General features: G+C 40.8%; 1 protein-coding gene across 7 annotated transcripts in view; it reads right to left on the bottom strand.

Moving 5' to 3' along the window:
- Nucleotides 1-14,749, bottom strand: part of LOC110193490 (acyl-coenzyme A synthetase ACSM1, mitochondrial-like) — a 57,434-nt gene extending 42,685 nt beyond the window's left edge. For 3 of the 7 annotated variants that reach the window (XM_020965352.2, XM_020965348.2, XM_020965353.2), the window contains exons 1-6: nt 14,612-14,749; nt 12,240-12,326; nt 10,757-11,025; nt 8,561-8,774; nt 4,446-4,653; nt 2,337-2,477 (exon numbers count right to left, since the gene is read on the bottom strand). In XM_020965352.2, coding sequence (XP_020821011.1) covers nt 2,337-2,477; nt 4,446-4,653; nt 8,561-8,774; nt 10,757-10,957 — 764 coding nt within the window. In that variant the 5' untranslated portion in view covers nt 10,958-11,025; nt 12,240-12,326; nt 14,612-14,749. Of the gene's footprint in view, nt 1-2,336; nt 2,478-4,445; nt 4,654-8,560; nt 8,775-10,756; nt 11,026-12,239; nt 12,327-14,267; nt 14,394-14,611 lie in introns of all 7 variants that reach the window. The other 4 variants (XM_020965350.2, XM_020965351.2, XM_020965354.2 and 1 more) reach the window with 4 other exon arrangements.
- Between the last annotated feature and the right edge of the window lie 223 nt (nt 14,750-14,972).

Genomic DNA, 14,972 nt, shown 5'->3' with positions numbered 1-14,972 from the left:
GAAACTAGGAATTCCAACAGGCAGAGGTGAAACTCTAAGACTTTAAGTTGCAGATTAATAGCTGATCTGATTTGGTAATAATAGGGAACAACAACAATAATAATAATAATAACTTTTATATTGTGCTTACTATATGCCAGTCACTGTGTTAAGCACTTTATAATTGTTAGCTTTTTTAATCCTCACAACAATCCTGGGAGGTAAGCTCCCTATATCAATAAATCACAGGTATGGTCTAAAAAATAAGTGGGAAATAAAAACAAGTGGAAATTGTAAAATAATAATAATAAAATAATAAAAACAAGTGGGAAAATAAGTGGTAAATTTGTGGTCTATAGAACTGAAGAAACAAGGGTTACTGGAGTCAGAACTGAATGGATAATCCTAGAGAGGCACTGCTTGGCACCTGTTGGTGAGAACTGGATTTATGCTGATGAAAGTATCTTTGATTGACAGGAGTCATCTTGAGGAGGAGAGTACTCATTTTTTTTTATTTAGCAGACATTTACTGTGTCGAAATAAAAAGACGAGTAAGATAGGGCATTTTTCCTCCAAATCTGTATACAGATTTGCCTTCAATCTGTATGCAATACAGATGAGATACACACAAAAATAGAGGGAGGGTACTATGGTGGAAAGAGGTCTAGATTTGGGGTAAGCAAAGACCTGGGTTTGAATCCTGCCTCTGACACTTACTATATTAGTGAGGTCATGGGCAAGTCAATTTACCTTTCTAATCTTTAATTTATTCATCTGTTGAATGAGGATAACAATAGTTAAACCCGTAGGGTTGTTGATAGAATCAAATGTGGTAACATATGTAGAAGTATTTGGTAAACCTGCAAGCATCGCAAAACTATTTGCTATTATGGTTAATGATAATACAAGGTGAAAATAAGGTGTACTAAGTGCTGTGACAGAAGAAAGGAGGGAGAAGTCAGCTCCAGCTGGGGAGGAGGCAGGGAAGTAGCATTTGAACCGAGCTTTGAAGGTCTAAGAATTAGCGTTGTATGTGAGGTGGATAAGGGCAGAGAGAATATCATTGAGCAAATGTACAAAAATAAAAAAATACAAAATGTATTTGGGAAAATGTCAAACAGTCCAATTTTACTACAGCGAAAGGTAAGGGAAGAAGGAATAAGGAATTAGTTTTCAAAATTAGCAAGAAATTAGAATGGGAAAATAAATTGGAGTTAGGTTATGAGGGGCCTTACATGTCAACTAACAAGCTTGTACATGAATCAATAGGTATTAGGGGGCCATTGAAGGTTTCCGAATGGGAGATTGGCATGATCAGGAGTGGCACTTTAGGAAGATTAGTTTGGTAGGAGTACAGGCTACATTGGAATGGGAAGAGATTGGAGAAAGGAAGGCCATTTAGGAGGTTATTTCAGCAGTCCAAGGAAGAGGCAATTAGTACTATGCAGCATTAGTGGGAATGCAGAGGAGGTGATAGATGTGAGAGATACCATGGTGGCTAACTCAAGAAGGACATGATGACTGTTTGGACGTGGGGATGGTAAGTAGAGACTTTTGATCCTGGGTGACAGAGGGAACGGTGCTATATATTGCCTTTGTCCAAATAGTGACAAGGAACACAGAGAGATCGCTGGGGGGGAGGTGGGGGGTGGGGATGTTGAAGAAACAGAATGAGAGTTTCACTTTCTCCCTACCTTGCTGGTGCCATCATCAAACCTTTTTTGACAACAATGGGTTGTCTTTGACTCATAAAGATGAGGCTTTTACCCCAGTAATAGGGAATAAAGAAGGAGTTGTGAGGTATAGTCAAATGTCTTTCTTTGGTTCCTCTTGTGAAACAATGAGGAATGGTGGAATGTCTGCTGAAGGTGGGGCAGGGACATGAATGAAATGGAAATTCAGGTCTGATACTTTTTTTTGAGGCTTTGGTTCAATCACTGGAAGATAAACTCATCAAAATACCAGGGAATGGCCTTTAATCAGGGATCAGATGAAGTTTTATAGACTGTTGTAATCAACATTATCCAGTTTGAAAGCACTATACCTGGCTTGCAAAATTCATTCCAACCTCACTCATGTTGCTACATCTCAACTTTTTCTTCCCAGCCTTTTTCTCCAACCTTGGGCTCCAAGCTCTTCTAGGTTCTAGCTTCAGCAAAGATTAAACATTCACTTCTAGGCACAAAAACACTAGAAAAATGCAGCCAAAGGGAACCAGGGGGAGAAGCAGGATTGTTTCACATTCTTTTAGATCTGATTTTCATTAAGCCTGCCTTGGTTTAAGCCTAGGGTCTGTGGCCTGGGCTCTAAGAGGGTCTCCTCACTCTCCCCTTCACTGCCCCGCAACTTTCCCTTACGTGGATGGGAGACATGATCTCAGTGCAAGCCCAGGGGTATGCAGGACCATTTTGGGTGTGCCTGTAGTTCCACTGGTGAAGAAGATAGTCATAGGCTCTTGCATTTTTGTCTTTACACAAGTGTGGTCCACAGATGCGGCTCTGTAAGGCATTTGAGATGAAATGACAGTCATTAGCTTCATTGTTCAGCATCATCTTGAGAGGAATAAAATGGGTACTAGAGCATGGATATGGGCAGCTAGATGGTGCAGTGGATAGAATGCCAGGCCTGGAGTCAGGAAGATTCATCTTCCTAGTTCAAACCTAGCCTCTGACATTTACTAGCTATGTGACCCTGGGCAAGTCAGTTAACTTTGTTTGCCTCAGTGTCTTCATCTGTAAAAAGATCTGGAGAAGGAAATGGCAAACTACTCCAGTATCTCTGTCAAGAAAACCCCATATGGGGTCCCAAAGAGTCAGACATGATAGAAAAAGACTGAACAACAGCAAAATCCCCAGTGTGCTTAACATAGTTCCTGAAAACACAGTAGGTGCTTGATAAGTTTTTATTGAATAGAATTCTCAAAAATAATGGTTTTAAATACATAAAATGAAATACATAGGATCACAGAGGAGCCCAATTATAATTAAATACTTATCAAAATTTTTTTTAAAAAGATGTCCCCTGGCTTTTGTGCTAGGGAGTCCTGTACTTGACCAAGTGGGTAAATGGAAAAATCCTGAAAGATTGAGGGGAAATGTGGTATTGTGGAAAGAAGGCTGTATTTGCAGTCAGAGGACCTGATTTCAAATCTTGGCTTTGCTACCTATTTTCAGTTCTGATTCTATGATCCTATGATTTAGAGGATAGACACCCACAGTTTTCCAGGATAGGCCACATGAATAGAAATTCATAGGCATGCAGGCTCTGTGAATTTAATCATATGGTTATTCATTACATTTTTTGCAGTTGTTCAGTCGTTTTAGTCATGTGCAACATTTAGTCATGTGATTGCATTTGGGGTTTTCTTGGCAAAGAAACTGGAGTGGTTTGACATTTCCTACTGCAGCTTACTTTATAGATGAGGAAACTGAGGCAAATAGGATTAAATGACTTGCCCAGGGTCACACAGAAACCAAATGTCTGAGACCACATTTGAACTCAGAAAGTCTTCCTGACCCCAGGCCAGGCACGCTATCCATTGCAACACCTCATTACATTGACCTTCAATTATAATGACCAATTAATGAAAACCTCCTAGGATGACACCTGGTAACAATCACCCACAAGAGGTACAAATATTAGCAGATTAGGGGTCATGCCCTAGGAGCTTACAAATTGATGTGTATTAGGAATCAAATTAAACATTTTTTTTTCTTCTTTTGCTAAGAATCTCCAAAATGTTCAATGCAGTAACTAGCAATTCTAGGGCATCCTGGGCATGGAGCAAAAAAGGGCCCCCAAATAAATTTTTAACAAAGTCGGTTGGTGGGGGAAGAGAGACTAAGGAGAATAACATCACATCTTTGGAAGGGACCCTGGAGGGAGAGATCCTGGCCCACTGCCTTCTGGTAGGGAGATAGAACCCTTGGAACCTAGGCTGCTACTGAGGGGCCTTCTGCAGGGAGAGAGGGAAGGGTGGGGTCAATCCAGGGAGGACTCCCCTTCTACGAACCAGTTGGAGGTCTGGTGGAAAACATGCCAGCTTTGCATGTTAAATAAGTATTCTTGCTAACTAGGTGCTAAGCTCAGCTGTTTCAACCTACTGCAGGACTCTGTAAGTGTTGTCAGCACCCTTTAAATTTTCATGCCCAGAGGCAAAGCCCCAGGTGCCCTGCCTAGGTACAACTCTGCATTGTTAGACACTGCAGGTTTAAAGGGTTAGGAAATTTAGAGTTTAAAGGGATCTTGGAGTAGAATATAGACTCCTCATGAGGACACTGAGAGAGGAAGTGATATGCCTAGTGTCATACAGTTAGTCATAGAAAGTTTGGTCCTTTAATTTAGGCCTTTTGACACTCAGTCCAGGATTCTTTCAATGACACCCATATTGCTTCTTAGTACTTGGAAAGAGACCTTCAAGTTTCCCCCGAGCTCCCACTATTGTGATAGGAGGATCATAGACTCACTTAAGCAGCGTCTTAAAGTCCAGCCACCCGTCAAGGCTCTTCTCGGATACTAGAAGCTTGGTTTTCAGCTGGGGGCAGTCAGATGCCACAGAATCCACGGCCAGGGCTGAGGTTTCATTGGTCACAATGCATTTGGCTTTTGATGACTGCAGCCGATACAAGATGTCTCTGGCTGTCAACTGGATCGTTCCAGGTAGGAGGACAACACCTGAACAAAATAAACATCATAGGATTTTTAGATCTGGAAGAGAACTTAACTAACACTCTCATTTTCTAGTATACCCAGAGGAGGGAAATGACCAACCCAGAGGAAAGTTTAGAATATAGTAGATAAAATACTGGACTTGGCTTCAGGAAGATCAGGCTTTGATCATCTCTGACACCTGTGAAAACATGTGACCTCTTACCTCTCTAAGCCTTAATTTTCTCATCTGCAAAATGGGGATAATAATGCTTGTAGTACCTGCCTCACAAGATTCTTTGTGAGCTTCCAGTGAGATGATGCACGTAAAGGACCGTACAAATAAATGTCAGGTATTATTAATCCAAATCTATTCAACCTAGCCTAGCACACTTTCCCTTAAGTTTTTCATATCCCAGTTCCCTCACGCCATGCTTCCTGGTTAAAAGCTCATGGATAATAGTCATAGACACCAGATAAAAGCAAGCTTGCTTGCTTGCTAGTAAGTTTCTCAGGCTTCTGGGATCTTTTGGATTCATTTTCATCTTCCTATGCAGAGCAGTGTTTGGCTTACAGCACGTGCTTGATAAAATGCTTGTTGATTGAATTGTGCCTTGTTTTATAAAACAGGAACATTTTGAAAACCAAACTCAAAGGGAGGCATAATGAAAAGAATACTGGATTTGGAGTTCAAAGAGCTGGTTTCAAATCTTGGCTACACCCCTTACGTCCTGTGTGACCTCCAACAAGTCATCCCATGTCCCTCAATCTCAGGCTCCTCATCTTTTTAAGGAGGGGGTTTAATTAAACAGTCCCTTCCAGCCCTAAATCCTACGATTCAATGATCCAAAATATCCAATGAATGCTATAGACAAGAAGGACTATAAGGCTCAGAAGAGAGAGAGAGAGAGAGAGAGAGAAATCACAGTGATTTAGAGTAGTCAAGAAGTGCTTCTGAGAGGAGGTAACCATGAGCTGGGCATTGAAACGTGAATAGGATTCTGATAGGCAGAAGAGGGAACGAACTGGATATGTTAAGGGATTATGTGGAGCCCAGTCTGTGTGGAGAAAAAGGTCATGAGGAGACTAGTAAGAGATAAATTTGGAAAGGTAGATTGAGATAAATCATGAAGAGCATTGGATACCAGGCTAAAGAGTTTGCAGTATGGTGAAGAGTACTGGTTCAAATCCTGATTGTTCACACATTGTGTGAACTTGGTCAAATCATTTCACTTCCCTCTGCTCCAGGCTCTTCATAATTAATGATTTGTTGTTATTCAGTTGTATATGATGCTTCATGGCCCCATTTGGTGTTTTCTTGGCAAAGACACTAGAGTGGTTTACCATTTCCTTCTCCAGCTCAATTTACAAATGAGGAAACTGAGGCAAACAGGGTTAAAGGATTTGCCCAGCGTCACACAGCTAGTAAGTGTCTAAGGCCGGATTTGAACTCAGGATGATGAGTCTTCCTGATTCCAGGCCCAGCATTCTAGCCACTGCACTACCTAGATGCCCAGTTAATAGTAGCTAACATTTATATGACACTTAGATTGTGCCAGGTGATGGTGTTAAGCACTTTCCAGTTATTACCTTATTTGATCCTTATAACAATCCTATGCTAGTAGCATTCTTCCTATTTTATAGATGATGGTGGATAGAGCACCGGCCCTGGAGTCAGGAAGACCTGAGTTCAAATATGGCTTCAGACACTTAACTGTGTGAAGCTGGGCAAGTCACAACGCCTGTTTGCCTTAGTTTCTGTAAAGTGAAAATAGTAAAAACACCTACCTCCCAGGATTGTTGTTTAACACCATTGCCTGGCACATAGTAAGTGTTATATAAATGCTAGCTACTGTATAGATTTGAACTCAGAAGAGAAGTCTTCCTGACTCCAGGCCTGGCACTCTATCCACTGTGCCACCTAGCTGCCCTATGTGAACTTGTTCATTTGTGTCTATCTCTTCACACCCCCATTTGGGGTCAAAGATACTAGAGTGGCAAAAAGGGTTAAGTGACTTGCCCCAGGTTCCACAGCTAGTAAGTCTCTGACAATTGCTCTCTGGCTCTTATTCCCTTATATTTCATATTCTACAGGCTATTGCACAGGTGGGAATATAACTGCCTTTTGCAGTTGAATGAAAGCATTAGGATGCTCGCTCCCCCTCTGTGGGCACACTGAAAGCATCCCTGATACAACTCTGGCAGCAGATAGGATGATGGGGGTGATACACATCTCACCCTTTTCCCAAATGTTTTGATTTTCTTAGGCTTCCACACTTCAAAATCTTTGGTTCCACGTAGCTTGTAGGTTGATTATGAGTATTTGGGACGGTGATAATCTATTAAAAGGTAGCACTTACATTTCTGTATATCATTGTTATATCTCAGTGATTATAGGCAAGAGTTCACCCTGAGATAATGATCTGGTTCCAATATAGTTTATTGATTGAATTCTCCAAGTTATTTTGAAGTCTGTACAGGCACTTAGATGGTGTAGTGGATAGAGTGCCAGGCCTAGAGTCAGGAAGAACTGAGTTCAAATTGCGCCTCAGATACTTATTAGCTATGTGACCCTGGTCAAGTCATTTAACCATTTGCCTCAGTTTCTTCATCTACAAAAATGAGCTGGAGAAGGAAATGGCAAATCACCCTGGTATCTTTGCCAAGAAAACCCCAAAATGGGATCATGAAGAGTCAGACACAACTGGACAGCAGCAACAAGCTTCTGATGTATAATTCTAGCCTCTTCTGCTTTGACTCCTTACCTGGCTTTAACCTCTTGACTTTTATTTCCAGTTGCTGATTAAGGGAAGTTAGGATTTCTAAAATGCCTTTACTCTCTAGATACTTTTCTTCATGTTACTTTTAAAATTACTTTAATTGGGCAGAATGGTGTTCAAGTTTTTAATTTGGGTGTCAATAATCTTCTCAAGTCACTTCTGCCACAATGGTGTTTGATGCCTTCATTTAGCAGCTTCACCTCTCCTCTGGTGGCTTTTACTGTGATAATATATATTGCTGTGCTCTGGTCCTGAAATATTTTCATGCTTTCTGTCAAATACTATGGCACAATGCATTCCCTCATGATGGCTATAGCTGATACTAGCTTTTAAAAATTAGTCTCCTTGAAGTAAAAGAGTCAGAGTATATAATGAGCTCATCTCTTTCTTTCTTTCTTTCTCCCTCTTCCATTTTGGACGTGGCCAATATGCAATTTGTTTTGTTTGACCAACAACATTTGTTTGTAACGAGGCTTTTGTTTTTCTTTCACTCTGATGGGGAGGTTAAAGAGAGAGAAGGCAGATTTTTGTTGATTGAAAAAATTTTTTAAATTACTCTCCTTTGGTATAGAGTATTGGTTTACTGGTTGGATTCATGTTGTCAAACTCTAAAAGAGGTCTTTTTTTCTTCATTATTTTGGGGTTAGCATGTCCATTTAAAAAAAATCATTTGAAATGTCAGTGCATTTTTGATGATGTCTTTATTAGGTATAATTTCTGGAGTATCTATTAAGTCAAGATTTTCAATGACTTGGGGTTCTTTTACTTTTCTCTCATCATATTTTAGGAACTACTCAATTTCATATATTATTTCCCTTCATTTAGGTAAAAGTTTATTTTTAAAAATGATTTTCCAGGGGGCAGCTAGGTGGTGCAGTGGATAGAGCACCGGCCCTGGACTCAGGAGGACCTGAGTTCAAATCTGTCCTCAGATGCATAACACTTACTAGCTGTGTGATCCTGGGCAAGTCACTTAACCCCATTGCCTAGCCAAAAAACAAACAAACTAAAACCCAAAAAAATGATTTTCCTACAGTGATTGGCAATACATCGTTGGATGAACTAGGGCTGAGGTGCTTGTGACAAGGAGCATCATGAAAACCCTTGCCTATAACTGGTGAGATTTGTTTCTTGGGGAAAGCTTGATCACTGACCTGCCCGAATACAGCCCACTGTCAGCAGCCACAAGTCAGGAATCCGGGGCAGGATCAGAAGTAGCCGGTCTCCCCGCTGCAGGCCGCAGTTCTCCGTTAAAACATTGGCTGCCTGTCGGGTCAAGTCACCCAGTTCCTGGAAGTTCCATTTCACTTCATCCCCTTTGTCATTCACCCACCACAGGGCAGGGATTAATGGGTCTCTTTTGCCCTCCTGTGGTCAAAATCACATGGTTAAAACAGGCATTTACAGACCCAGATGCCCATTGCCTCTTATCTGGTCTATTGCAGTAGCCTTGCAATTGGCCTCCCTGCTTTCAATCCAGCCTCTACTCAGTTGCCAAAGTGATTCTCCTAAAGCATATATAGGTCTAATCACGTTATTCCCTTGCTCAAAAATGCCAGTGTCTCCCTGTTACTTCCAGGATAAAATATTAGGTCTTTTGGTATTCAAAGCACTTCATAACCTGGTTCCTTCCTACCTTTCCAGTCTTCTTATTCATTATTCCTCTCTACTCACTCTACAATTCAGCTATGATGTTCTTGATACATGACACCCGATTTCCCATCTCTGTGCTTTTGTCTGGGCAGTAGCCCATGCTTAGAATGCCCTCTCTTTCGCCTCATCTCTGCCTCTTAGTTTCCTTGGCTTCCTTCCAAGTCCCTGCTCCAAGTTCACCTTTTGCAGGAGGCTTTTTCTCTTGCAGCTGTTTGTGCCTTTTGCTCTGAGATAACTTCCCATCTACTCTGTCAGAATTTTTGTTTAGAATTTTTGAATCAATAGTCATCAATTATATTGGTCTTTAGCTCTCTTTCTTTGGTTTAGTCATCCCAGTTTAGCTATTAGGATTTGATTTCTCTCGCAAATGGATTTTTCTAGAGTGATTTCTTTCTTAATCTTATAAATAATTTGCATAATATTGTTATTAATTGTTGCTTAAAAGTTTTATAGAATGCTCCTGTAAATTCAACTAGGTAGCACAGTGGATAGAACGCTGGGCCTGGAGTCAGGAAGGCCTGAGTTAAAATCTGGCCTCGGACACTAGCTGTGTGACCCTGGGTTTAACCTCTATCTGCCTCAGTTTCCTTGTCTATAAAATAGGAGTCAGAATACCATCTACCTCCCAGGATTGTTGTGAAGATTAAATGAGATAATAATTGGAAAGTGCTTAGCACAGTGCCTGGCATATAGTAGGCACTATGTAAATGCTAGTTATTTTTACTTTTATCATATAATTGTTGTTGTTATTTACTCTTTATATTTCTTAAATGTTCCTTGTTATTGACTTGAGAATAGGAGTTCCTTGAAAGCAGAAGCTGCTTTTACCTTTTTCTCTGTGTTTCCAGTGTTGGGTACAATGCTTTATTGTTCAATTGCTTCAGTAGCGCCTGACTCTTTGTGACCCCATTTGTGGTTTTCTTGGCAGAGATACTGGAGTGCTGTGCCATTTCCTTCTCCAGCTCATTTTAGTAGATGAGAAAACTGAGGCAAACAGGGTCACACAGCTAAGGCCAGTTCTGAACTCAGGGAGATGAGTCTTCCTGACTTTAGGCCCGGCTCTCCAATCACTACGCCACTAGTGCTTAGCACATAGTAAATGTTTAACAAATGACTTTTTGCTTTATGGAAAGAAAATCAATTTATTAAGTTTATCATCTTTAAAAAGTAAGGACCTTTAATAAAAAATATTTTGTAGACCAGGAAAAATGTTAGAACGTTGGCTTTTCATCTGTGAAAAATTGTCTACTTCTGCCCTCTGCATTTTTTGCATCAGACTGGTGGTTCCTGGTGGGCTGCTACCATGCCTGTTCTATTTGTTCAATACAATCAGTACCTGTTGTTGTTTAGTTATTTAGGCGCATCCAATGCTACAATCAGTATCTAGTAGGTGCTTAATGGAATGGATGGAAAAAGTCATACAGTGATGGGCATGTGAAAACTTTGGTCCCAACTGAATCTCTAGAGACCTGTCTTGGTTCAACCCACCTATCTGTGGATAGGCTTAGCATCGCTATATTAGTCTTAGGACACAGGGCTGTGGGCAGAGCATTTCAGGCATATAGCTATCTCTTAGGCCATTTACCACCAAACTGGACACAGTCTTCCTAAGCCAGAAGCTAGGGTGTATCTTTGTATAGACGGTAAGGACTAAGCTCAGTCTGATTTCCCTTCAGCCCAGAAAAGTTCCCCATCACCTTCTCCATACGTGCCCAGTGATCCATCACATCACTGGCAAAATTAAATTCCTTGGGGATTTCATAGTCTCCCCATTGTGGTGTCTCTGTCCTTGAGAAAGGCCGGGCAAGGAGGTGCCTACGATGAGGGTGAAGGGAACCACAGATTGGCCAGGGAATCCAAAGTCCTCGGAGCACCTGGGATCTCATTAGCAACTGCATGACCAGGAAAGTTCCAGAGATAAAGAGTCAAAGAAAGTGCTCACTCCTTGAGGACAGGACCACTTTATCTGCCAAAGAAGGAAACAACCATCAGGTTAATTATTTCTCAGAAATATAAAAGTACAGGTTCAAGCAAGAGTGAATCTGAATTACTCATAAACATAAGTCCTTGACATATGACACCTGTCAGGAAAGTTGACTGTGTTCATTCCAAATGGGGAGCCCCTACAAGGGTATTATTATATGTTACTTTCACTGAATTTTAAGACCCTAGCACTAGAATAGGTTGTTTAGATCAGTGGTCTCCAAACTTTTGTGATCATACACCTTAATTGGTAAAAAAAAAATTTGAAATTTTAAATAAGCCTCCAATATGTGTACATTACTTATTTACAAATTACAATGAAGTGGCATGGTGTAGTGGATGGAGAGTTCACCTTGGAATGAGCAAGACCTGGGTTCAAGTCTCATCTTTGACACATACTGGCTGTGTGACTCAGAAACTCTCTCACTACAAGTTGCAGGGAACTCTGCTGACATATGTTGGTAGAAGGAATTTCCTGATCTGGGAGTTTTCTATCAATATAATCACAGGTCCAAGTTTCTTTTCTGTAAATTATTTATGTGCACTATTATACTGATAATTATCTACATGATAATACCCAAAAGAGAAATTAAAAAAGATGAGATAAAGATGAAATAATGTTTGATCCTAGAATCAGTTTGGAGCCATGGGAGTTCATGGAATAGGGGAGTGACGTGGGGTGACTTACACTTTTGGAAAATCATTTTGGCAGCTGTTTGGAGGATAGGTTGGGTGTAGGGGTGGGGTTGAGGCAGTGTGACCAATTAGGAATCCACTGCAATGATACAGAAGAGAGGGACGAGGGCTTGAATTTGGTGGTGGTGTCTGTGTGAGAGGTAAGACAAGATTGAACAACTTATTGCATATGTGGTTTGAACATTGGATACGTGGTTTGAGTCAGAATGAGGAATTGAGGATGACACTGAGATTTCAAACATTGGTGAGCAGAAGAAGGAGGGTGGTGCCCTTGACAGAAACAAGGGAAATTCAAAAGAGGGATGTGTTTGAGGGGAAAGATAACATAATGAGATGTAATAGTCTCTCAAAGCTCACTTATGCCTGTTCATTCTGTATCTTTCATTATCCCACTTAAAACCAAAAGGAGGGAGGTGGGGATTTTCACTGGTCACTGCTCAGAATCACCAGCTCCATGAAGGGCTGGGGCCAGGGCCATAGGATGACCTGGTACACTCTTACCTTTTAGGAAGGGGAATTTTCTCAATGATGTCTGCACAGTTGCTGAAGATGAGAGGCTGACACTGGGCTGAAAGGGGCTGGGGGACCCTAGGATTTTATAAACAGGAGTAAGAGAACATTCGAAAATAGGGGTAAGTGTGGTTGTATTGGAAACAAGCTCCATTAATTGTCTTAGAGGGGGTGGGATGTGACCAATCTTCCCACTTTCCAATTGGTTGATCACACATTCCCTCGGATCAGGCCCTGGCACCCCCTTCCCCCCTCTTCCAGGTCCAAAGCTGGCTCCCTGCTTTGGAGAGAACTGATTTATACTGTCTCTTGACATTTGGACAGACCTTCTCTATTCTTCATCTATCTTAGACAAACCAATAATGGTTGTCCATCTTTTCAAGCCCTCTAGAAGAAGTCCAATAAGTTCCTTTAGAAATCCGTCCTAGTAGCAAGATGCTCTTTCCTTTTGACTGACCTTAGCTTTTATGTCGACAGTTCAAGGTTAAGTCACCAGAGACACATTACAAATTTTACTAACTTCCCAATTTTGTCTAAGGTAGACTGGGAGAGTTTGAGTCTAGAAAACAGCATGGGACACTGTTAACAGTGCTTTGGTTTCTTGGGATGGCAGACGGAATCTCAGATTACTGGAAGAATCCCCAAAGGCTCTATATATCCTTGCAGACATCCCTTCTTACATTTCATTGATCTTGGTCTTAATACTCCCACTGAGTGAGCATCATATTTATGGTTTCTATGGTTTCTTAGGCCACAGAGAATGACTTTATAGGAATTACCATTTAATAAAAATAATGGTTGGACTATGACACCAGAGAAGAACATAGTGCATATACTTCTACTTATTTGTTTGGTTTTAGTCATATAGGCAGTGTGTGCCAGATGCAGGACCTGAACCTTGTTCTTTCTGAATCTTGAGGGCGACTTCCTATCTGGTATACCCCACAGCTTCTTACATATAATTATGAGCACTTCATCCCCGTGTCCAACCTGGGAGACCTCAAAAGAATATCAGTTTATAAAATTACAATCATACTGCTAGTTAATATTCTGCTAACTTCTTACACATAAAGACAGTATTATCTTCTGCTGAAGATTTCAAAATTTTGACAGTGTAATTTATACATCTGTTGTCAACTTCAATCATTTGCATGAAATGAGTTTTTTGCCTCCATTACAGCCATCTGTGCCTCTTATAAAGAGAAAATGTATTGGGTTTTTCTCAGGTAAGTCTTAATTTGCCAGATAGACTCCCAGATTCTGTCAATATTTTCATCTATAGATGTTTGTAATAGATGCACAGGGCCCTCATTAATGATAGCATGAAATATAAATTAATGAGCTTTGCATTTAAGGCCCACTCCTATCTAATTCCCACCTACTTTCCCAGTATTATTTTCTACTCTTTCTCTTCCTCTACATTCTGGCTAACCTGGACTATTAGCTGTTTCTTGAATTCAACATTCCATCTCCCTCCTTTAGCATTTACAGAAACCCTGTACTCATCTTTGCTCTTCTGAATCCTTATCTTCCTTGCAAAGCTCGGCTTACTTGTGTCCTTCTCCCTCTACTGTTGGTGCACTGTCCTCCTAAATTTTCCTTTTTCTAGACTTATTTGTACATGCTATATCCTTCCTGTGGAATGGAAGCTCCTTGAGGTCAGGGACTATTAAATTTTTGCTTTATACTCCCAGGGCTACATAGTGGGCTATATCTAATAGGCTCTAAATGTTTGTTGAGTTGAATTGGACTTGACCTTACTTAAGGTAACAGAAGTGTGGCCCAAATCCCTACTACATATACATGTGAGTGACTGTCCCAGAAATTAGTGATCCTTGTCTCGTATTTCCTACCATTCCCTTCCTATCTGATGTCCATACCAGGTTACTGCATAAAGAAACAGCTAGAGAAGGCTATAGCAAAGAGGAAATGATTTAGAGGAGGCAGTCTGGCATAGTGGTTTGACTCTTGAACCTGGAGTCAGGAAGACCTGGTTCAAATCCTGCTGCTGACACTTACTGGCTCTGTGATCCTGGGCCTGTTTCTTGGGATGTAACATTGGAGGAGGAGGGTTGGACTAGATGTTCTCTAGGGTCCCTCTCAATCCATTAGTAGACCCGCAAACAGGAGCAAATCTGTTTCAGCCTATATATCATAAACTTTGGTTAATTCAAATGCCCTTTCTTATAACAGTCCCATTTATTCCCTATTCACCCTGTGCAAGAGTTAGCTCTGCTTAATGGTCTTTCTTGACAGCAGGACAAGAAATGTGAATATTGGTGTTAGGCTGCTCCTCTGCTCCTAATTTGCTGATACTGCCCACCTGGCTGTTTCATTTGCAAAGACCCTAAGGAAAAAAATACCTTTGGTCAGTAGTGGAGAATATCCCAGAAGATTCCAGGAGGTTCCTAGCAAACCCAGGAGAGCAAGGAAGCCCTAGGGGTAGATGGGACTGTGAAGGGTCGTCATCTGGCAGGATTCTGTGGAAATACTTGGCAAATAGAACTTTTATTTGGGGAAGAAAAAGTGGAGGAAGGGATAGGAGAATTGGCTCATATATTGTTAGTTAACTATTAAATAAAAAGGAGTGCCAAAGTACAAAAAATCAAAGAAATCCTAGGTAAAAAATAATCCATTACAAGGATAGCATGCAGATGAAGTAGAACAGCATAATTTAATCTGACAATTCAGCCTGATCTGGTTTCCTTTTAGGCCAAAGAAGCT

This window comes from Phascolarctos cinereus, unplaced genomic scaffold (genome assembly GCF_003287225.1).
Source record: "Phascolarctos cinereus isolate Bilbo 61053 unplaced genomic scaffold, phaCin_HiC Scaffold_4;HRSCAF=312, whole genome shotgun sequence".
Taxonomy (NCBI): Eukaryota; Metazoa; Chordata; class Mammalia; order Diprotodontia; family Phascolarctidae; genus Phascolarctos; species Phascolarctos cinereus.
Note: the sequence above shows the minus strand (reverse complement) of the source record. Positions and strands in the feature narration are given on the sequence as shown.